The 25,354-nt window shown below is 42.4% G+C and overlaps 1 protein-coding gene across 1 annotated transcript in view; it reads right to left on the reverse strand.

The window, feature by feature from the left end:
- Positions 1–624: 624 nt before the first annotated feature.
- The window catches only part of LOC123083739 (vegetative cell wall protein gp1-like), a 68,688-nt gene continuing 43,958 nt past the window's right edge, over positions 625–25,354 (reverse strand). Inside the window, exons 2-4 of the mRNA XM_044505685.1 lie at positions 2,907–3,518; positions 2,259–2,781; positions 625–910 (exon numbers count right to left, since the gene is read on the reverse strand). Coding sequence (XP_044361620.1) covers positions 2,721–2,781; positions 2,907–3,518 — 673 coding nt within the window. The 3' untranslated portion in view covers positions 625–910; positions 2,259–2,720. The remainder of the gene's footprint in view (positions 911–2,258; positions 2,782–2,906; positions 3,519–25,354) is intronic.

Genomic DNA, 25,354 nt, shown 5'->3' on the forward strand with positions numbered 1-25,354 from the left:
AAGAGTTCTCACTACAAGAAATATGTCAACTTGTGACCTTGACTATTGGTCACTGAAAGGTCATTGTTTTTTATTTGCGACCTTTTTGTGACCAAAAACAGAAGGTCAAAAGGTGACGGTCATAAACTGAAATTAGCGACCTTCTCTGTGAGAAGGTCGTAGACGTTTACGACCAAAATATGCCTATTGTTTTGTTTTGGTCACTAGCAGCCTCCCCAGGCCATGTAGGCATCCGACGTGGCAATCTAATGTGGTACAAGAATTAGCCCGGTCCAATTCGATTTTCTACATGGGCCTAGCCCAACAATTCGGCCTTTTTAATGTTTTTTCCTGTGCTTTTATTAGCTACATGGGTCTGACCCAGTAATTCAGCCCATGTATTATTTTTTAGGCAAGCCCTTTTAATATATGTATATTATGTTAATTTCAGTTAGCTACATGGGCCTGGCCTATATTTGGCCTTTTTATTTTCTAGCGCACAACATTTTGCAGTCAATTTATTTTTTATTTCCAGCTTTTTTCCCAGCTCCAGTTTACACATGGGTCCCAAATGTCAGATTTTTCACAGCTTATTAATAAGCAATATATATGTATATATCAAACAGACAGAAGAGAGAAAGCATATGAAAATCTTCAAATAACAGCTAAAAGAAGTTTATTACAATATGCTATACAAAACAGAACACGTGAAACTACATACACTCATTCACATCACAACAACCAGTTTCCATACACTCATTCACATCACATCAGCCAGTTTAACCATCGAATCTTGCATACCCAGGAACTTCAAACTTCACCCAGATCCACACAATCATAAATATTGGGATCTACAAATAGACCGCTCTGCCAGTACAAAAGCTAGCTGCTCTTCAACATGGGTAGAAGTCCTCAACGGAGTTCCATTCACCTACAAGAACATAATGGAATATCAAGTACTTGCACTCTTCAAGAAGATTACAACCAACATATATATGTAGAAGGACATCAGGAAAGCTGATGGAGCAAAATCAAACAACAGATAAATCAAGTAAACAGACCATTTGGAAAAAAATACTACCAGGCTTGAACATGAGCATAGAAAAGAAAAGATGATTTCAGTGAAATTAAAACTGCCAATGAAAGCTGAATAACAGTGCAGCTGATTAGCTCCTAGTATGGAGGAATATCACAAAATTAAACAAGATGGTCGTGCAAGTTTCTATACAAGTATTCGTGATTACAATTTGTTATCATCGTCTAAATTCTCCAACATGCACAAAATTAATTAATATATCTGAATGTGCTACCAATGAAGCAAATTCTAAAAGATACACGGACAGGGCTTAATTAGCCAACCATGTCATTCTATAATCACACAGCAAACTCGATAATAATGTGTATAGTTATTACCATATAGTTTCTATATGAGTATTCATGATTTCAGTTTGTCATCGTCGTTTAAATAGCTTGGCAAACATTAACAGCAAAGAAACAAAAAATTGAAGTCAATAGTTTTGTGAGCATGTAGTAGATTGTTCACATCCTAATGAAATACATGGCAAAGAAGCTTTACCATGTAGAAAAACACCCACTAACTCAGACGCTGCAGGTGCTTGTTTCATCATGTTACAAAGGAGAAGCACAAACCACAACTTTACTCCACACACACACACACATTAAATACATGGCAAATATTTAATGAGAGCAGAGGTAAGAATGAGAATGTATGTATGTGTTAGTATCATTTTGAGCTACTCTAAACCTTGTAAAAGAGAATAATTAAGGAAGGCCCTTTCAGTTAGCTAGAATCTTCCTAAGAGATGAGACCATTAGGACTAACTAAATAGGGCACAAAATTCAAATATAAAACAAAACCAGATGCGTATGCTGACAATCAAGCAGGTGCATAACAGGGACCAATCAGCATGAACAGGAATGTAGTTGCTCCTACAAATCTTAAGAACACACACTTTACAAACTATCCTATAGTATTTTCTTCCGAACATAGTTCAGTCTCTATAAACAGAAACTAAGTGTATATGTACGTGGATCAGTGGATGCATCTATCAACCTTTCTGATGCCAAATGTCTAACATGAGAGTGAGGCAAGTCACGATCCACAAAAGGGACTCACCCCTTTCTGCTTCCTACACTAACTTACATTTCTAGTTCCTCTTTTGGGGAAAAGCACAGCAAGTAACAACAACTATCCAGATTCGTTGGGTTCTCAAAAGTGAAATCCTGGCCTTTTCTAAAGACGAAAATACAGTATATACCTCCGGAAGCAGCTCAAGGTTGCGGATCCGAGCACCAGGTTGTGGACACCGGACTCCGCTGCGTACCTGGCCAGCGCCTCCGCGACACTGTGCCCCTCCAGAACCACCATCTCCACCTGCACGCACGCTGGAATTCAGACACGATCTAGGCAGCTAGCAGGCACCCCGAAGAAGGGAAGATGGTCGAGGACTTACGATTTTGCCGCCGAAGAGGCGGCGGATCAGTAGGATAGCAATCAACGAGCTCTCAATAGGATGATTTTTCTCTGCTCAAGCAAGCAACGAACAACACGATAGCAATCAAATACATTCGGATTGTGTCAAACTGAACCAAACCAAAGCAATCAACATCACCAAGTTATTTCCGGAAGAATCGCGTGTGTTTATGTGCACATCAATCAAATCAAATATAATTAGATGTGCAGGGGGGCGGGTAGAACACCACTTGAGATGGGGAGGCGCTCACCACTTGAGATGTGCAGCAGCCACGTCCGTCAGGGGGGATTGCTTCTTCTGGTTCCACCTGCAGTAGCAACAGCAGCTTCTACAGATCAGATCGGACACAAAACAAATCACACACAGGCAGACAAAAGGAATCAGAGGGAGGGAGGAAATAGACAAGACAAGGGAGGAGGGATTCTCGCTCACCCACCATGGCCGGAGAGGAGATGCATGTCGTGGAAGGTCGAGGAAGAACCGGCCTTGGTCGGAGACAAGGCCACCGCATCAGGACTTTCCGGCCCCCACCGAGAGATGGTGGATGCGGACCCGGCGCCGCTGCCGTCGTCCCCGTCCATCCATCCATCCATCTGGGGAGGGAGGAAGGCCGCCGGTGGTGATGGGGTTGGTGGAGACGGTCGCCGGTGGGGGTGGGGTTGGGGGTCGGCGACGGCGACGACGGCGGGATTGGAGGAGGGGAGCTCGAGTGGATCTCCAGCCAGTGAAGGGAGGGGAGGGGGCGCCAGCAGCGGAGTGGAGGCGGTTGCCGGCGGCTGGTTCACCGGAGGGGGATCCAAATCAAATCGTGGGGAGACGAGGAGGAGGAGAAGGTTGGTTAGTCGGCCGGGGGGTATGAAGTAGAGGATGTTGCCGGGCAGTCGAGGAGTGGGGGAGGAAGTCGCCGGCGGGGCTGGGGCTCGGTTTGGGGGAGTGGCGATCGGCAGCGTGGCCGGTTTTGGGGTTGCGGGAGAGGAGAGGATGGATCTGGGGGACCGAGGGGAGCGAGGGAGTGGGTGAGTGGGGGTGGCAGCGGGTGAGGATCTGGGGATCGAGGAAAGGGTGGGTGGGTGGATTAGGGTTTTTGATTCTTGGGAGTAGCTCCACCATTGGATGGATGTGTGATGGATGGCTCAGATTGCGTCCAATTTGGTGATCCGCGTGAAAGCAGTTCCTCGTGTCTCATTGGCCGGCTATCTCGCACTTGAATCTTAAAAATTTGGACCAAAAACTTTGAATTTTGTAAACATAACAATGTCATAGTTTGTCAAAATGATCTCGTTTTTTCATAAGTGTGCATCTTAGAATGGCAAACGATGCCATAGCTCGACGGCTTTCATTTTCTTTGCACAAAAAGATGATTTTCCATTTTTCGAGTGCATAAAATGGTTTTTTCTGTGAAGAAGCTACCAAATATTTGTTCCAAAATAGCACAACTCCATTTTTCAAAAATATTAGACCACATTTTATGTAAAATTGACCAAATAGTTACATGTCAAAAGCTTTTGATCCACCTCTTATAAAAAAACAAATTTCATCCATTCAGTGGGAAGCGGGGAAAATTTGAACGAGAATATGTTCAAATGATCTCATATTGTGCACAAGGGTGCATATTGGAATGGCAAACAATGTTTCCTAAGAAAGTTTTCATTTTCTTTGGACGAAAAAATCATTTTCCATTTTCCGAGTGCCCAAAATGAGTTTTTTTTTGTGAAGGACCTACCAAATAATTGTTGCAAAATTGTACCAAATCAATTTTCTAAAATACTAGGACATATTTAATGCATAATTGACCAAATGGTTGGGTGTCAAAAGTCTTGATCCACCTCTGGTGAAAAAGACAAGTTTCCGCCGATTCAGCTGGAAGTGGGTCAAATTTGAACTACAGCTGCCTCATAAATTGCTCTATATTTTTTTCAAAAAATCATTTCTAGGTATAAAAGTATCTATTTAACAAGAGAAACACCAAAAAATTCCAAGATTCAACCACTAGCTAGTAACGGTCATTCCCGTCGTTTTGATCGCATTTTGAAACGGGCACAAAAAATTCAAAAAAATCAAAAAATTGGAAAACCTTCGCATTGTGTCATTATATGTAACCAAGTTGATAGGAAAAATAAAAAACTTGTAATACAACAATTATTTTAAAAAAGTGTTCTTAGAAATGAGCTATCATGCGTGAAGATTCATGGCTTTCAAGCCAAAATGATCAATCTTATGTTCACATTCATGGCATAGTTTGTTCAAATGATCTCATATTGTGCACAAAGGGTGCATATTGGAATTCCAAACAATGTTGCCGAAGGGACTTTTCATTTTCTTTGCACAGAAAATCCATTTTCCATTTTTCGAGTGCCCGAAATGAGTTCTTTTTGTGAAGGACCTACCATATATTTATTGCAAAATTGCACCAAATCATTTTATAAAATACTAGGACATAATTAATTCACAATTGACCAAATGGTTGGGTGTCAAAAGTTTTGATCCACCTCTGGTGAAAAAGACAAATTCCCACCAATTCAATAGGAAGCGGGTTAAATTTGAACTGCAGCTACCTCATAGTTTGCTCTTTATTTTTTCCAAAAATCATTTCTAGGTACATAAGTATCTATTTAATAAGAGAAACACCAAAAAAATTCCAAGATTCAAGCACTAGCTAGGAACGGTCATGTCTGCCGTTTTGACCGCATTTTGAAACGGGCATAAAAAATTCAAAAAAAATCAAAAAATTGGGAAACCTTCGCATTGTGTCATTATATGTGACCGAGTTTTCAGGAAAAATAATAAACTTGTAATACGACAATTATTTTAAAAAAGTGTTCTTGGAAATGAGCTATCACGCGTGAAGATTCAGGGTTTTCAAGCCAAATGATCAATCTTATGGCCACATTCATCGCATAGTTTGTTCAAATGATCTCATATTGTTTACAAGGGTGCATCTTGGAATTCCAAACAATATTGCCTAAGGAAGTTTTCATTTTCTTTGGACGAAAAAACCATTTTCCATTTTTCGAGTGCCCAAAAGGAGGGTTTTTTGTGAAGGACCTCCCAAATAATTATTGCAAAATTGGGCCAAATCAATTTTATAAAATACTAGGACATATTTAATGCACAGTTGACAAAATGATTGGGTGTAAAAAGTTTTGATCCACCTCTCGTGAAAAAGACTAATTTCTACCGATTCAGCTGGAAGCGGGTCAAATTTGAACTGTAGCTGCCTTGTAGTTTGCTATTTATTTTTTCCAAAAATCATTTCTACCTACATAAGTATCTATTCAATCATAGAAACACCAAAAAAATTCCAAGATTCAACCACTAGCTAGGAACGGTCATTCCCGCTGTTTTGACTGCATTTTGAAACAGTCATAAAAAATTCAAAAAAAATCAAAAAATTGGGAAACCTTCGCATTGTGTCATTATATTTGGCCAAGTTCCCAGGAAAAATAATAAACTTGTAATACGGCAATTATTTTAAAAAAGTGTTCTCAGAAACGAGCTATCACGTGTGGAGATCAATGGCTTTCAAGCCAAATGATTAATCTTATGGCCACATTCATGGCATAGTTTGTTCAAATGACCTCATATTGTGCACAAGGGTGCATATTGGAATGGCAAACAATGTTGCCTAAGGAAGTTTTCATTTTCTTTGGACAAAAAAACCATTTTCCATTTTTCGAGTGCCCAAAAGGAGGTTTTTTGTGAAGGACCTCCCAAATAATTGTTGCAAAATTGGACCAAATCAATTGACAAAATGGTTGGGTGTAAAAAGTTTTGGTCCACCTCTGGTGAAAAAGGCAAATTCCCGCCGATTCAGTTGGAAGCGGGTCAAATTTGAACTGCGGCTGCCTCATAATTTGCTATTTATTTTTTCCAAAAATAATTTCTAGTTACATAAGTACCTATTTAACCATAAATACATGGTTTGGTGGCGATACGTCGAGGTTTGGGCGGTGGCCGAGGGCTCCAACTCTAGAGCGCGTAAATTCGCATGCCCGCCGCGAGGTCACCGCGTGGCCGTGGCGTTGCCATGTGTTCTGGGCGGCCTAGGCATGTCTAGTGGGTTGGGCACTCCCTAGGTAGGTGCTAGGAAGAAAATTACAACATAAGATTCTCACGTGGAGACCGATCGATGCTCAAACATGAATTAGCATCCAAGTGTTTGATTAATGGTACGGGAAATGTACATGGCTAATGGGCGTGAGTTTTGGCTGAGGATGATCAGTTACTAAGAAGACCGTCTTCCCAAATTTTCTGCTCAAAAGGAGGAGCCTAGGTGGTACTTGCTTTGCAAAGTACCACACTGGACATAAATACAAATGTTGAAGCTAGGCTCAAAATAATGAATGGATTGAGCTGGCGTTTGGTGGAGGATGGTTATTTGGGCATAGGAAAGCACTGTAGAAAATGGATACTATTTGGACATGCCAAAGTGGTACTTCCTTCACAAACTGTTGTTCTGAACAAAATAGGAAAATGAATATTTTTGAACTAGGCAAGGAAGGTTTTTTTTACATATTTGACGAATATATGACCCAAAGAACTTATGAGAATTTTTTGGGAATTTTGGGAATGACAGAAATATAGGTTGCTTCACAACCTAGGGCAAAAACCGCCACATGGACATGACACATAAGCAAAACTGATGAGGTGGCGCCTAGTCATAGCAACCCACCACAATTTACAAGGTTATGACCATCTATATTGGTCATGATCAGCTAGAAATAAGGCAACAGACCAGTGCATTCTGCTTTATGACCATTTCATGTAAGGAAATTGCGACCTTTCTGACCAAAATGGTCATTGTAGTTTAGGGTTTGGAGCCCCCGAACAGCTTTTGACCAATTGGTTTGAAATGGTCATAGATCTATGACCAATTCTTCGAGGGTCACTGACAGAAGGTCACTAGTTGACATATTTCTTGTAGTGTCTCTTCTCGTCGCACTCTACGAACTCTCTTCTCCCTGACCGAACCTCGCCTTTAAGCGAGGCTCTAGACTTAATGCGATCCCCCATCATTACAGAGGAGCAACTTCCGAACTACACCCAGCCCGGACTAGGGGCTGAGAGCGGGGGATTTTACGTCCCACCCACCACCCACTTCATAGCCACTGTCGGGGACTTAACCGACATGCTCGATTACGGCTCCGAAGACATTAACAGTATGGACGACGATGCCGGAGAAGAGCAGGCCCAAAACACGCCGTTTACCAGACGATGGATGACCACCTCTTCGTATGACGTGTATATGGTGGACACACCCAAAGAGGGTAACGACGACAATGAGAAAAATCCAGTTGAGGATATACCTCCTGAGACTCAAGCAAAGCGACGACATCAGCGGCGCCGCTCTAAATCACGCTGTGGAAAAGACAACAATACTGGCACCGGAGATAACAACACTCCGGATGATGCCGAAGACCAAGAAGACCCCGTCGAGCCAACCTCCGAACAGGAAGATCGAGAAGATGGGCAAATTAGCCCCGATGACCAGGCTATAAATGAAGACTCGGAGGATAGTAATTATCTTCCACCCTCCGAGGAGGAGGTGAGCCTCGGCAACGAAGACTTTATCGTACCTGAGGAACCCCTTGAGCAGGAACGCTTTAGGTGCAGGCTAATAGCCACTACAAGGAGCCTGAAAAAGAAGCAGCAGCAGCTCCAAACTGACCAATATCTGCTCAACGACAGGTGGACTAATGTCCTGGCAGCCGAGGAATACGGCCTCGAGCGCCCAACCAAGATTTACCCGAAGCATAAGCTGCTACCACAATTCGATGACGAGGCGCTTGTGCCCGTACCATCGACGCGTAACGCAGCCGACCGACCACCATGTGGCCGTGACAAAATGACAACTCAAGCCGAATACCAGCTCGTACTACCTCGCCATAAAGGTAGAGACACAACAGCTCGGAAATATACTTATGACCTGTGGCATGATTTGGAAAACAAAGCAGGCCAGACCAGATCGATCTATGGATCACGGGGGCGTGCTCCGACGCGCAAGGACGGCTATCTAGCTGGGCACGACAGCCATAATCATGCATGGGCCGAAAACCGCAGACGGACTCCATCCGAGCTACGTCGCGGCGTGGCCCCCCATAGAGGCGCCGCACACCCCCTCTGCTTCACTGACGAAGTAATGGAACATGAATTCCCAGAAGGGTTTAAACCCGTGAATATCGAATCATATGATGGACCAACGGATCCCGCAGTATGGATTGAGGACTTTCTCCTCCATATTCATATGGCCTGCGGCGATGATCTTCACGCCATCAAATACCCCCTGCTAAAACTCAAGGGACCAGCTCGACACTGGTTAAACAGCCTACCAGAAAACTCCATTGGCAGCTGGGGGGACCTGGAAGACGTTGATATGTCCATTTTGCATCATGCTTTTATATCGATATTTATTGCATCATGGGATGTTACTACACATTATGTCACAATACTTATACCTTTTCTCTCTTATTTTACAAGGTTTACATGAAGAGGGAGAATGCCGGCAGCTGGAATTCTAGGCTGGAAAAGGAGCAAATATTAGAGACATATTCTGCACAACTCCAAAAGTCCTGAAACTTCACGGGAGCATGTTTTGGAATATATAAAAAATACTAGCGAAAGAATTAACCAGAGGGGACCCACACCCTGGCCACGAGGGTGGGGGTGCGCCCCCTTTCTCATGGGCCCCCTGGCATGCCTCCGGTGCCCATCTTCTGCTATATGAAGTCTTTCATCCGAGAAAAAATCATAAGCAAGCTTTCGGGACGAAACACCGTCGCCACGAGGCGGAACCAATCTAGGGCTCCGGTGGAGCTGTTCTGCCGGGGAAACTTCCCTCTGGGAGGGGGAAATCATCACCATCGATCCTCTCATCGGGAGGGGGTCAATCTCCATCAACATCTTCACTAGCACCATCTCATCTCAAACCCTGCATCTCTTGTATCCAATCTTTGTCCCAAAGCCTCAGATTGGTACCTGTGGGTTGCTAGTAGTGTTGATTACTACTTGTAGTTGATGCTAGTTGGTTTATTTGGTGGAAGATCATATGTTCAGATCCTTTATGCATATTAATACCCCTCTGATTATGAACATGAATATGATTTGTGAGTAGTTACGTTTGTTCACATGGGAGAAGTCTTACTATAAGTAGTCATGTGAATTTGGTATTCGTTCGATATTTTGATGAGATGTATGTTGTCTTTCCTCTAGTGGTGTTATGTGAACGTCGACTACATGACACTTCACCATTGCTTGGGCCTAGAGGAAGGCATTGGGAAGTAACAAGTAGATGATGGGTTGCTAGAGTGATAGAAGCTTAAACCCTAGTTTATGCGTTGCTTCGTAAGGGGCTGATTTGGATCCATATGTTTCATGACATGGTTAGGTTTACCTTAATACTTCTTTTGTAGTTGCGGATGCTTGCAATAGGGGTTAATCATAAGTGGAATGCTTGTCCAAGGAAGGGCAGTACCCAAGCACCGGTCCACCCACATATAAAATTATCAAAGTAACGAACGCGAATCATATGAGCATGATGAAAACTAGCTTGACGATAATTCCCATGTGTCCTCAGGAGCGTTTTCCTGTATATAAGAGTTTGTCCAGGCTTGTCCTTTGCTACAAAAAGGATTGTTCCATCTTGCTGCACCTTATTTACTTTTGTTACTTGTTACCCGTTACAAATTACCTTATCACAAAACTATCTGTTACCGATAATTTCAGTGCTTGGAGAGAATACCTTACTGAAAACTGCTTGTCATTTCCTTCTGCTCCTTGTTGGGTTCGACACTCTTACTTATCGAAAGGACAGCGATAGATCCCCTATACTTGTCGGTCATTAAGACTCTTTTCTGGTGCCGTTGCCGGGTAGTGAAGCGCCTTTGGTAGGTGGAATTTGGTAAGGAAAAATTTATATACTATGCTGAAATTTACTGTCACCTGTTACTATGGAACATAATCCTTTGAGGGGCTTGTTCACGATATCTTCACCCCGAACAGTAGATCAAAGAGTTGCTCCTCAACCTAATGAACCTACTGAAAATTTTTACTTTGAAATTCCTTCGGGTATGATAGAGAAACTGCTAGCTAATCCTTTCACAGGTGATGGAACATTACATCCCGATTTGCACCTAATCTATGTGGATGAAGTTTGTGGATTATTTAAGCTTGCAGGTATGCCCGAGGATGTTATCAAGAAGAAGGTCTTCCCTTTATCTTTTAAGGGAAAGGCATTGACATGGTTTAGGCTATGTGATGATATGGGATCATGGAACTACAACCGATTGAAATTGGAATTTCATCAGAAGTTTTATCCTATGCATCTGGTTCATCATGATCGTAATTTTATATATAATTTTTGGCCTCGCGAATGAGAAAGCATCGCTCAAGCTTGGGGGAGGCTTAAGTCAATGTTATATTCATGCCCCAATCATGAGCTCTCAAGAGAAATTATTATTCAAAACTTTTATGCTCGGCTTTCTCTCAATAATCGCTCCATGCTCGATACTTCTTGTATTGGTTCTTTTATGATGAAGACTATTGAATTCAAATGGGATTTATTGGAAAGAATTAAACGCAACTCTGAAGATTGGGATCTCGACGAAGGTAAGGAGTCAGGTATAACACCTAAGTTTGATTGTGTTAAATCTTTTATGGATATTTTCCGTGAATTTAGCACTAAATATGGACTTGACTCTGAGATAGTAGCTTCTTTCTGTGAATCCTTTGCTACTCATGTTGATTTCCCTAAGTAGAATTGGTTTAAATATAATCCTCCCATTGAAGTAAAAGTACTTGCACCTATTAAAGTTGAAGAAAAGACTATCACTTATAATGTTGATCCTGTTGTTCCTGCTGCTTATATTGAGAAACCACCTTTCCCTGTTAGAATAAAGGATCATGCTAAAGCTTCAACTGTGGTTCGTAAGAGTAATACTAGAACACCTACACCCCCTAATCAAATTAAAGTTGAACCTAGTATTGCTATGGTTAAAGATCTCTTGGCCGATAATATCGATGGGCATGTTATTTACTTCTGTGATGAAGCTGCTAGAATTGCTAGACCTGACACTAAAAATAAGCATAGACCTGTTGTAGGCATGCCTGTTATTTCTGTTAAAATAGGAGATCATTGGTATCATGGCTTATGTGATATGGGTGCTAGTGCAAGTGCAATACCTCATTCCTTATACAAAGAAATTATGCATGATATTGCGCGTGCTAAGATAGAGGAAATTGATGTTACAATTAAGCCTGCCAATAGAGCACCAACTTATAAAGCTAAGGTTGATGCTATTGAAAAGATGTCGTGTCCTAAGGACATTAAAGGTATAAGAAGTTTCCTTGGTCATGCCGATTTTTATAGGAGGTTCATTAAGGACTTCTCTAAAATTTCTAGGCCTCTGACTAATCTCTTACAAAAAGACGGTCCATTTGTCTTTGATGATGATTGTGTAGAAGCATTTGAAATACTTAAGAAATCCTTGATTTCTGCACCTATTGTTCAGCCACCTGATTGGAATATACCCTTTGAAATTATGTGTGATGCTAGTGATTATGCTGTAGGGACTGTTCTAGGAAAAAGAGTTGATAAGAATTAAATGTTATCAAATATGCTAGTAAAACTCTAGACAGTGCCCAGAGAAATTATGCTACTACTGAAAAAGAATTTTTAGCAGTTGTATTTGCTTGTGATAAGTTCATACCTTATATTGTTGATTCTAAAGTAACTGTTCACACTGATCATGCTGCTATTAAATATCTTATGGAAAAGAAAGATGATAGACCTAGACTTATTAGATGGGTTCTCCTACTACAATAATTTGATTTGCGTATTATTGATAGAAAGGGAGCTGAGAACCCCGTTGCAGACAACTTGTCTAGGTTAGAGAATGTTCTTGATGACACACTACCTATTGATGATAGCTTTCCTAATGAACAATTAGCTGTCATAAATGCTTCTCGTACTGCTCGATGGTATGATGATTATGCTAATTACATTGTTGCTAAATTTATACCACCTGGTTTCACATACCAACAAAAGAAAAAGTTTTTCTATGATTTAAGATATTACTTCCGGGATGACCCACACCTTTATAAACAAGGAGTAGATGGTATTATTAGACGTTGTGTATCCGAGCATGAACAGGAACAGATCTAAAAGTGCAACTATCCCTAGGTGGTTTTGGTAATTCATAACAACATATAGCTCATTGAGCTAATGCTATTCCAAGATGACTATTTCAGGAAAGCTCAATGATTGGCATGGCATGGATGTGAAAGTGGAACCCTCAAAATGCTAAGGACAAAGGATTGGCTCAAGCTCAAAAGCTCAAGACTCTTCATTTTATATTTTAGTGATCCAAGATCACATTGAGTCTTTAGGAAAAGCCAATACTATCAAGGAGGGATGAGGTGTTGCTTAATGAGCCTCTTGCTTCATGTGCTTAGTGATATGCTCCAAAACCCTCAACTACTTTCCCATATCCACATATGACCTAAACCCTAAGCCAAACTCGGTCCTACTGATTCTTTCTATCCGGCGCCACCGAGTTTCACTTGTCATAAGCCACTGCCAAACCCTAGCAATTCGGTTCTACCGATAGGGATCTCGGTCTCACCGAGATGGGATTGCAAACTCTCTGTTTCCCTTTCGTAACTTTTCGGTCTCACCGAAAGAGCAAATCGGTCCCACCGAGATTGCAATGTAAACTCTTTGTTTCCCTTTTGTAACTTTTCGGTCTCACCGAAAGAGCAAATCGGTCCCACCGAGTTTGCCTGACCAACTCTCTGGTTAGCTTATTACCAAACTCGGTCTCACCGAGTTTGTGTAATCGGTCTCACCGAGATTACGTTATTCCCAAACCCTAACCATATCGGTCCTACCGAGTTGCATGTCAGTCCCACCGAAAATCTCTAACGGTCACTAGGTTTACCTTTTCGGTCCGACCGAGTTTGTTGATTCGGTCCCACCGAGATTGGAAAACTGTGTGTAACGGTTGGATTTTGTGTGGAGGCTATATATACCCCTCCACCTCCTCTTCATTCGTGGAGAGAGCCATCAGAACACATACACAATTCCAACTCATATGTTCTGAGAGAGAACCACCTACTCATGTGTTGAGACCAAGATATTCCATTCCTACCATATGAATCTTGATCTCTAGCCTTCCCCAAGTTGCTTTCCACTCAAATCTTCTTTCCACAAAATCCAAATCCTATGAGAGAGAGTTGAGTGTTGGGGAGACTATCATTTGAAGCACAAGAGCAAGGAGTTCATTACCTACACACCATTTGTTACTTCTTGGAGAGTGGTGTCTCCTAGATTGGCTAGGTGTTACTTGGGAGCCTCCGACAAGATTGTGGAGTTGAACCAAGGAGTTTGTAAGGGCAAGGAGATCGCCTACTTCGTGAAGATCTACCGCTAGTGAGGCAAGTCCTTCGTGGGCGATGGCCATGGTGGGATAGACAAGGTTGCTTCTTCGTGGACCCTTCGTGGGTGGTTGCTTCTTCGTGGACCCTTCGTGGGTGGAGCCCTCCGTGGACTCGCGCAACCGTTACCCTTCGTGGGTTGAAGTCTCCATCAACGTGGATGTAGGATAGCACCACCTATCCGAACCACGGGAAAAACATCCATGTCTCCAATTGCGTTTGAATTCTCCAAACCCTTCCCTTTACATTCTTGCAAGTTGCATGCTTTACTTTCCGCTGCCAATATACTCTTTGTATGCTTGCTTGAATTGTGTGATGATTGCTTGACTTGTCCTACAATAGCTAAAATCTGCCAAGAACTAAAATTGGGAAAATGTTAAGTTTTTATTTGGTCAAGTAGTCTAATCACCCCCCCTCTAGACATACTTTCGATCCTACAAGTGGTATCAGAGCTTTGGTCTCCATTTGCTTTGATCTCCATAGCTTTTGGTGGTCATAGCCTTGGTTTCACAACCTAGGAGAGTATGGCGTCTAGCGAGGGAAATTATCACCGTAGAGGTCCTTACTTTGATGGTACTAATTTTGCTAGTTGGAAGCATAAAATGAAAATGCATATTCTTGGACATAACCCCGCCGTTTGGGCTATTGTGTGTGTTGGTTTGCAAGGTGACTTCTTTGATGGGAAAGAACCAAACCGTGAAGCTACCGCGGATGAGTTGAAGATGTTGCAATACAATGCTCAAGCTTGTGATATTCTCTTCAACGGATTGTGCCCCGAAGAATTCAACAAAATCAGCCGTCTTGAGAATGCAAAGGAAATTTGGGACACTTTGATTGATATGCACGAAGGTACCGACTCCGTCAAGGAATCCAAGTTGGATGTGCTTCAAAGTCAACTTGACAAGTTCAAAATGAAGGATGGTGAAGGTGTCGCTGAAATGTACTCTAGGCTTGCTCTCATCACAAATGAGATTGCCGGCTTAGGAAGTGAAGAGATGACCGATAGATTCATCATCAAGAAGATTCTAAGAGCCTTGGATGGAAAATATGATACCGTGTGCACATTGATCCAAATGATGCCCAATTACAAAGATCTCAAGCCAACGGAGGTGATTGGAAGAATTGTTGCTCATGAGATGTCACTTAAGGATAAAGAGGAACTTCACAACAAATCAAGTGGTGCCTACAAAGCCTCATGTGAAGCCCCTACATCATCAAGTGAGAAACAAAACTTCAATGAAGAATTGAGCTTAATGGTGAAGAACTTCAACAAGTTCTACAAGAGTAGAAGCAAAGATAGAAGCTTCAAGTCAAGGTCCTACAATGACAAAAGATCTTCTAGTCGAGAGCGAAACTGCTACAGTTGTGGAAGACCCGGACACTATTCCAATGAGTGTACGGCTCCCTACAAGAGAAGAGAAGATTCTCCAAAAAGAAGAAGCAAAGAATCACCACCAAGAGAGAGAAGGAGTAGAGATGATCGTTATGAACGAAGATACTCACGGAGAAGCAAGGATTCGGAAAGGAAGGAAAAATCATCAAGGAGCTACACAAAACGAAGACATCAAGCTCATGTTGGTGAATGGGTATCCGGCTCCGACTCCGACAGCCACTCCGAGAGAAGTTATCACTCCGACTCCGAAGATACTCAAGATGAAGGTGTTGCCGGTCTAGCACTTGTGTCAACCAACTCCTACGACATATTTGACTCACCAAATGAAGGAATTGGAAGATGCTTCATGGCCAAAGGTCCTAAGGTAACACACCCCGAGTATGTTGATTTCAATAGTGATGAAGATGACTTGTTAGGTGATGATTTGCTTGTTGACAACTCTAGTGATGAATACTATGATGAAACGTCAATTAATCATGCTAATCAAGATAAAACGAATGACAATGATAAGGAGAAGATTGAGGCTCTAACTAAAGAACTAAACACTCTTAAGTTAGCTCATGAAACTATCTTCGAAGATCATCGAGAACTTTTAAGAGCTCATGAGAAATTACGCTTTGAAAAGCTCAATCTTGAGCAAGAGCATGAGTTCTTAAAAGCAATCAATGATGATCTCCGCAAGAAAAGTTCTTCTTACATTGCCAAGCGTTTACTCTTATCCACTTACATGCCTCAAGTCAAGTCTAGTAACAAGAACAAGAAAGATTCTTCCTCTAGCAGTAACAATGATCATGCTAAATCCAATATTGTTGCTTCTAGTAGTTCTCTTGATTCCACTAATGATTCTCTTAGCCAAGTTACACTTGAGCAAGAAAATAGCTTATTGAAGGGAATTATAGAGAAAGGAGTGTACAAAAGCCTTGCCGGGAGTAAGCAATTCGAGGAAATTGTGCGCAAGCAAGGAATGCACCGGAAGAATCAAGGTGTTGGTTTTGAACGAAAGTTCAATGCCAATGGAGTTGAGTGGGAAGAAGATCAATACCCCAAGACAAAGTTTGTTCCTCAACAAGAGAAGTATGATACTTCTTTCAAGGGGACACAAGCTCAAGATGATCTTCCACCACAAGACTACAAGCAAAAAGGCAAGGACAAGCTTCAAGAGGAAATTGATGCATTTGAAGAAGCTCCTAAGACCTTAGTCAAGTGGATTCCCAAGACTACTTCAAGTTCCACTTCATCAAGTACGACTACAACTCCAAGGATTCCCATCAAGATGGTGTGGATCCAAAAGAAGAAGAACTAGAGAGTTCTTGAGGGTGACTCCGCCAACATACTTCACTCTTATCATTTTGGCAAGAACAAGTGCAATCAACTTCCACATCTTGCACTAGTTCAAGGAGTCACAAACCCTCTTGTTGGTAAGACAAGGGACAAGGTAACCTAAAAGTTTTCATGGACATCATCTTGTGTGTGCATCACTCTATGTCTATGGATATCCTTGTTTGTTCCTTGTGGGACTAACCCATGTAGGTATTGAAAGTGCAATTCACTCAAATGGATAGCTCCAAGTGATCTACATCAACATTGAGCATCCACATCTTCAACATCTACATGAAGTCATCATCGACAAAACCCGAGGTTAGTTCATCCCTCTAAGGGGGGATATCACATCTAGGGGGAGCTTTACTCTAAGACTTGAGCTAAAGCAACTCTAAAGATGTGAACACAACAATGCTTTATGTAAAAGTGGTAACCCCACTTGAGCTTAAACGATGAGTATGACCTATGATCAAGTGTTCTCACTTGACTCCTAAGTCAATATACTCATATATAGATGACCTTGTCATCGCAAATTGCTTGATAGATGCTAGAATTGGTTGTGCATGCCTTGTCACATATTTCATTTGCCATCTTATTGTGTGAGCATGCTGGTTGCATATTTTACTCATTCGAGGACATCCACTTGTTGTTTTGATTGTTTGGTTTTATTTCCTTTTGCCAAGTGGATGGACAAGAATGCCTAAGAACCTCCTCTAGCTATCTATGCTTTTCTCGTCTCAAACTCTATTCATGCTACATCACAAAATTTGATCAAGTCAGATTCGAACCACTCTGTGTGAGGAGCGCTCGGAGTCCCCGATTCGTCATAGACTTAAACTTCCAAAACCTCTTTATGATTCTCGGTCTGACCGATACCCTACTTTCGGTCCTACCGAGATCATTAAGTTGATCTAGGTTTTCGATCTCGGTGCAACCGATTGAACCATTCGGTCACACCGAGTTGCAACAACTGTATACAGTTTTGCATCTCGGTGCCACCGAGTTGTTCCACTCAGTCACACCGACAGGGTCGGGCTATATATAGTCACGGGCAAAATTTGGAAATTTCTCCGAACCCCTTCGCCCGCGCGATAGCCTGCTCTGCCAACTTGGTCTCCGGATCGTCTCCTCGCCGCCAGCCGCCTCCAGTCGCTGGTCTCCGTCGCCGTCAACGGAAATTCAACCCCGCCGTTGCCGCCGTAGCGAATCTCCGCCGAACTAGGGTATGGACTCAATCTTTGTGCTATTCCCAAATCCGATTCTTAGCACATTGTGATCATCATGATTCTTGCCACGTTTGTTAAACTTCTATCCAGTCAATGAACTTGTAGATTAGGTTTAATTCAAAAAATTTAGGGTTAGGTTTCCGCCGATACCATCTCGGACCCACCGAGTTGAAAAACTCGGTCCCACCGATTTGGCTTATGCCATTGCACAAGTGAGACTCGGTTTGACCGAGAATTACTTATCGGTGTGACCGATTTTGGAACTTTGTGAAACCCTAGCAGTCTCGGTGCCACCGAACTGTGACTCGGTCTGACTGAGTTCACTAGTTTAGGTGCCAAAACTGCTTCGGTATCACCGAGTTTAGAAATCGGTAGATCCGAGATGCTTTCGGTGGGAAACTAAAACTAAGTTTTTGAATTATTCTTTTGCAAAAATCTCTGCATTTTGTGATGCTCATCCACTCTATCTCATGTATAACCTATTCACAGGGTCAGCAGTCAGAGTTTGCATCATGTCAGACCAAAATGATAGCCAGAACTTGTCAGAGCAGCAAGTGCAGATGAGTGAGGGAACTAGTCCCTCAAGTTCCTCAGATGATGGCAGTAGGAGCACCCCTAGCAATCTGCCTAAAGCTGCCACAAGACAGAGAAACAAGAGAACCTCAGACTTAGAAGATGAGGATTATGTGGCAGAAGAGGAAGCAACTTCCAAGAGAGTTGAGCCAGCACAGGGCATAAAACCAGGGATAAAGATCAAAAGGCCAGCAGGCAGGCAGCCTATGTCAAAGGCCAGAGCTTCAACTGAGAAGCCCACTCCCATTGAGCCAGTTGCTGCTGAAGGCAAGAAGAGGAAAGAAAGGGTGAAGAAAATTGTAGCCAGAGTGCTTAGCAAGGCTTCCATCATGGAAGATGAGGAGGAAGAAGAAGAGGTACCTGCACCAGCACCTAAGGCACCCAAGCTGATGGGTGATGCCATAAGAATAGGGACAGCTGCTTCCAAGGCCAAGCCAGCTCCAAAGCCAAAGCCAAAGAGGAACACAAGAAGCATCCCAGCTACTGAGAAGAACAAGGCCCCAGTGCCTGAAGCTGCAGAAGAAGAAGAAGAGAATGTTCTTAGAAAGCTCAAGCCCAAGATCCCAGACCACAACGATGCTCATCCTGTGGCTGAGGATATGAAACTCAGGAGAGATTCAGGGCTCCAAAAGTGGAGAGAAGCAGACCCGTATGCTTCAAGGAGAAGGACTGCAGTTGACTACAGGTTTCACACCAAGGAGCAGCAAGACTTTTATGAGACAGTGCTGCTAGACAAGAAGCCAATTGTCTGTGATATGAGATGGGTTGATTGGCAATACATCAAGGACAACGAAGAGTACTACCCTAGAGTGCAGGACAGCTTCAAGGCATGTGGAGTAGAGGACTTTGTTGGGCAGAAGCTCACAAAGTGGAACGAGGAACTCATCATGTAGTTCTACTCCACAGCCCATTTCTACCCAGATGGCAGGATTGTATGGATGTCAGAGGGTACGAGGTACCAGTCTACAGTTGCTGAATGGGCTCAGCTGATTAATGCCCCAGAAGAGCATAACGATGACTTGGACATTTATGCCAAGAAGAAGATGGACCACAACTCAATGTCAAACATGTACAAGGAGATTCCAAATGAAGCACTTGATACGTTCAAGTTTGGCTCAGTACACTATCTTCTGTCAGGGCTGCCAACCATCAACTGGATTCTTAGGCACATCCTATTGCCCAAGTCTGGAGATCACAAGATGATCAGGGGCCACGCAATCAACTTGCTTCATATCTTTGACGTGCCACAGAAATTCAAAGTCATGAGCCTTATGATTGAAACAATCAAGAGGACAACAGCAGACCAGAAGAGGAGCTGTGGATATGCCCCACAGATTCAGGAGCTCATCAACTCTAAGATGGGCACGGGCATATACTTATTGGACAAGGAACGCCTGCCCATCCGTCCAGACTTTGAAGATAATCAAGTGGTCATGACTGAGAATGAGCCATCATCTGCCCAAGCACAAGCCAAGAAGGAGAAGGCGAGGAAGGAGAAAGCTGCCAAGATGCCTACTCAAGAGGAGGCATCTGAATATTTCCTGAAAACCAAACAAGAGCAGCTTGGTTACTTGATTGCATCCACCCTGCAGATTGAGCAAGGACTAGCCACCCTAACTCAGAACCAGGCAAGCTTAGAGAGGATCATGGAACAAAAGTTCTATGACTTGGATGTCAAAGTGACAGAGATTCAGACTGCAATGGAGCAGCTCCAGGATGACGTGCAGGAGAAGAGAGGCAAGACTACAACTGATGCCTTTGCCAGAGTGCCACGAGGTCCGAGGTCGTCTGCAGTGCCAGTTGCTGACCCCAGAGCCACCACGTCTGCACCAGCTACAGCCTCAGTTCCACCAGCTCCAGCGTCCATTTCAGCCTCGACTCCGACCACGTCTACAGAAGGCTTCGTCCTTGGAGTGCTCCGGACTCCACCACCACCTGAAGATCAAGCCTGAGTGTCGACTTAGCACTATGCATTTTCTAGGAACTTTTTGGTAACTTGTTGCCAAAGGGGGAGAAAATGTATAGATCATAGGCTTCGAGAGAGAGTGTTGCTTTTATTCTCTCTTGTTTTATTTGGTGGTTTTTTTGAACTTTGTTTGCTTTTGTGTGAGATACTATGTCATTGCTCGTGAGACATTGATGATCATGTGTTTGATCATAAGCTACACTTAATGTTTGCTTAATATTATCATCTTATCTATCTTATGTGATCATTCACTATTCTTGGTGATGAGTGCATGTATTTCATTCTTATAATTTTAAGCGCTCCACCAAGATGTATGTGACATGGAAGAGTAACCCATGACTCTAACTCTTTGTGCATTTGCAGTCCAAAGCAAATTTTAAATATGCACAAATTTAGGGGGAGCTCTTACTTGTCACATACTTCTCAAAGCGACGCTATATTTCATGCTTATTATCATTTGTCGAAGCTTTGATCTATATGTTGTCATCAATTGCCAAAAAGGGGGAGATTGAAAGTGCAACTATCCCTAGGTGGTTTTGGTAATTCATAACAACATATAGCTCATTGAGCTAATGCTATTCCAAGATGACTATTTCAGGAAAGCTCAATGATTGGCATGGCATGGATGTGAAAGTGGAACCCTCAAAATGCTAAGGACAAAGGATTGGCTCAAGCTCAAAAGCTCAAGACTCTTCATTTTATATTTTAGTGATCCAAGATCACGTTGAGTCTTTAGGAAAAGCCAATACTATCAAGGAGGGATGAGGTGTTGCTTAATGAGCCTCTTGCTTCATGTGCTTAGTGATATGCTCCAAAACCCTCAACTACTTTCCCATATCCACATATGACCTAAACCCTAAGCCAAACTCGGTCCTACCGATTCTTTATATCCGGCGCCACCGAGTTTCACTTGTCATAAGCCACTGCCAAACCCTAGCAATTCGGTTCTACCGATAGGGATCTCGGTCTCACCGAGATGGGATTGCAAACTCTCTGTTTCCCTTTCGTAACTTTTCGGTCTCACCGAAAGAGCGAATCGGTCCCACCGAGTTTGCCTGACCAACTCTCTGGTTAGCTTATTACCAAACTCGGTCTCACCGAGTTTGTGTAATCGGTCTCACCGAGATTACGTTATGCCCAAACCCTAACCATATCGGTCCTACCGAGTTGCATGTCAGTCCCACCGAAAATCTCTAACGGTCACTAGGTTTACCTTTTCGGTCCGACCGAGTTTGTTGATTCGGTCCCATCGAGATTGGAAAACTGTGTGTAATAGTTGGATTTTGTGTGGAGGCTATATATACCGCTCCACCTCCTCTTCATTCGTGGAGAGAGCCATCAGAACACATACACAATTCCAACTCATATGTTCTGATAGAGAACCACCTACTCATGTGTTGAGACCAAGATATTCCATTCCTACCATATGAATCTTGATCTCTAGCCTTACCCAAGTTGCTTTCCACTCAAATCTTCTTTCCACAAAATCCAAATCCTATGAGAGAGAGTTGAGTGTTGGGGAGACTATCATTTGAAGCACAAGAGCAAGGAGTTCATTACCTACACACCATTTGTTACTTCTTGGAGAGTGGTGTCTCCTAGATTGGCTAGGTGTTACTTGGGAGCCTCCGACAAGATTGTGGAGTTGAACCAAGGAGTTTGTAAGGGCAAGGAGATCGCCTACTTCGTGAAGATCTACCTCTAGTGAGGCAATTCCTTCATGGGCGATGGCCATGGTGGGATAGACAAGGTTGCTTCTTTGTGGACCCTTCGTGGGTGGTTGCTTCTTCGTGGACCCTTCATGGGTGGAGCCCTCCGTGGACTCGCGCAACCATTACCCTTCGTGGGTGGAGCCCTCCGTGGACTCGCGCAACCGTTACCCTTCATGGGTTGAAGTCTCCATCAACGTGGATGTAGGATAGCACCACCTATCCGAACCACAGGAAAAACATCCGTGTCTCCAATTGCGTTTGAATTCTCCAAACCCTTCCCTTTACATTCTTGCAAGTTGCATGCTTTACTTTCTGCTGCCAATATACTCTTTGCATGCTTGCTTGAATTGTGTGATGATTGCTTGACTTGTCCTACAATAGCTAAAATCTGCCAAGAACTAAAATTGGGAAAAGGTTAAGTTTTTATTTGGTCAAGTAGTCTAATCACCCCCCCTCTAGACATACTTTCGATCCTACAAGATCCTACGCAAGTGTCACTCCGAGGCTTATGGAGGACATTATGCTGGAGATAGAACTGCACATAAGGTATTCAATCCGGTTTTTATTGGCCTACTCGCTTCAAGGATGCCCGTAAGTTTGTCTTGTCTTGTGATGAATGTCAAAGAATTGCTAATATTAGTAGACGTCAAGAAATGCCTATGAATTATTCACTTGTTATTGAACCATTTGATGTTTAGAGCTTTGATTATATGGGATCGTTTCCTTCCTCAAATGGGTATACACATATTTTAGTTGTTGTTGATTACGTTACGAAGTAGGTAGAAGCTATTCCAACTAGTAGTGCTGATCATAACACCTCTATTAAGATGCTTAAAGAAGTTATTTTTCCGAGGTTTGGAGTCCCTAGATACTTAATGACTGATGGTGGTTCACATTTTATTCATGGTGCTTTTCGTAAAATGCTTGCTAAGTATGATGTTAATCATAGAATTGCATCTCCATATCATCCACAGTCTAGTGGTCAAGTAGAACTAAGTAATAGAGAGCTTAAGTTAATTTTGCAAAAGACTATTAATAGATCTAGAAAGAATTGGTCTAAGAAACTTGATGATGCATTGTGGGCTTATAGAACTGCATATAAAAATCCTATGGGTATGTCTCCGTATAAAATGGTTTATGGAAAAGCATGTCACTTACCTCCCGAACTAGAACATAAGGCATATTGGGCCACTAAAGAGCTCAATTATGATTTCAAACTTGCCGGTGAGAAGAGTCTTTTTGACATTAGCTCACTTGATGAATGGAGAACCCAGGCTTATGAAAATGCCAAACTGTTTAAAGAAAAAATTAAAAGATGGCATGACAAAAGGATACAAAAGCGTGCGTTTAATGTAAGTGATTATGTTTTGCTATACAACTCTAGTTTAAGATTTTTTGTAGGCAAACTCCTCTCTAAATGGGAAGGTCCTTACATTATCGAGGAGGTCTATCGTTCCGGTGCCATAAAAATCAACAACTTCGAAGGCACAAATCTGAGGGTGGTGAACGGTCAAAGAATCAAACATTATATCTCAGGTAATCCTATAAATGTTGAAACTAATGTTATTGAAATCGTAACCCCGGAGGAATACATAAATGACACTTTCCAAAACATTTCAGACTCCGAAAAGGAAGAGGTATGTGGTACGGAAAGTAAACTGACTCCAAAACAGTTCTAATGGCAATTTTTCTCCGTTTTGGAATATTTAAGAAAATAGGAAAAGAAGAAGTAGTCCGGGAAGGACACGAGGTGTTCACGAGGGTGGAGGGTGTGCCCTCTGGACTCCATTTTCTTGCACGATACTTCTTTTGGTCGGTAAAAATTCATTATATAATCTCCCGAAGGTTTTGATTACCGTACACACAAATATCCTCTGTTTTTGTTTCGAGATGTTTTTCTGATAGATCTAGATCACCATGACGTCTCCAAGTGCCCCCAAGGACAAGTTCTTCGAGAAGGTCATCAACCCCTACCTCGTGGAAGTGCCGCGACATCCTCAAACCATTGAGATGCGTGAGGGGTTGCTGCACATCCGCGATGTTGAGGGACCAAGGAGGACCGGAAGCATGGAGACAAGTCTTGAGGCAATGGAGCATTTAGTTTTCAAATGCCAGGAGATGGTGGAACATGGACTCGACGCCAATCATATAATGATCACGGAGTTCACCAACAACTACAAGCTAGATGCCAAGAACATTGGGGAGGCCATCTTCAAGCTTCACGAGAAATTGAGTGCCTCCAAGCCCAGATCTATGACCTGCAAAACCAAAACCATGAGTATGAATATAGATTCAAGAGGATGAGTTTGGCTGCAGATTTGAGGATCCCGGAGACTTGATCATCCTTTTACGATGGTGAGCCTATTCCTTGGAAGACGGACGACAAGCCTACATCATCAACAACTCCACCATCACCACCCCCGAGGAAAGATATATAAACACATGGGTATGAGCACTCCCCTTGGCAACTGCCAAGCTTGGGGGAGTGCCCTGGTATCGTATCACCATCACACTCTTATCTTTACCGTTTTTCTTAGTTCGATCCTTTTAGTAATATTTTGATCTAGTATAATAAAGTTTTAATATGATCTAGTTTTGAGTTTTGCCTTATGATCCTTCTATGTAATCGAGTCCGTGAGCTATATATAATAAAGATTAGTTTCGAGTCAAGGGCTTTGATTATCTTGCTATGATCTTGAGGGAATAAAAATAAAAGAGAAGAGAAAGAATAAAAAAAGGAAATAGAGAGATCATATGGATCTTATGGAGAGTAATGACTTCACATATAAAGAGTATGATGAATAAAAGTTGTTGAGAGTTGACAAACATAGTTTTGGTCTTCGTTGCAATTAATAGGAAGTAATAAAGAAAGAGAGGTTTTCACATATAAATATACTATCTTGGACATCTTTTATGATTGTGAGCACTCATTAAAATATGACACACTAAAGAGTTGATGTGGGACAAGGAAGACAGGGTAATGGGTTATGTTTTCTTATATCTGAAATAAAGTATATTGTCATGGATCATCCAACATGTTGAGCTTGCCTTTCCCCTTCATGCTAGCCAAATTCTTTGCACCAAGTAGAGATACTACTTGTGCTTCCAAACATCCTTAAACCCAACTTTGCCTTGAGAGTCCACCATATCTACCTATGGATTGAGTAAGATCCTTCAAGTAAGTTTTCATTGTTGCATGCAATAAAAATTGCTCTCTAAATATGTATGATTTATTAGTGTGGAGAAAATAAACTTTATAC

The sequence above is a fragment of the Triticum aestivum genome, chromosome 4A (genome assembly GCF_018294505.1).
Source record: "Triticum aestivum cultivar Chinese Spring chromosome 4A, IWGSC CS RefSeq v2.1, whole genome shotgun sequence".
NCBI classification, from domain to species: Eukaryota; Viridiplantae; Streptophyta; class Magnoliopsida; order Poales; family Poaceae; genus Triticum; species Triticum aestivum.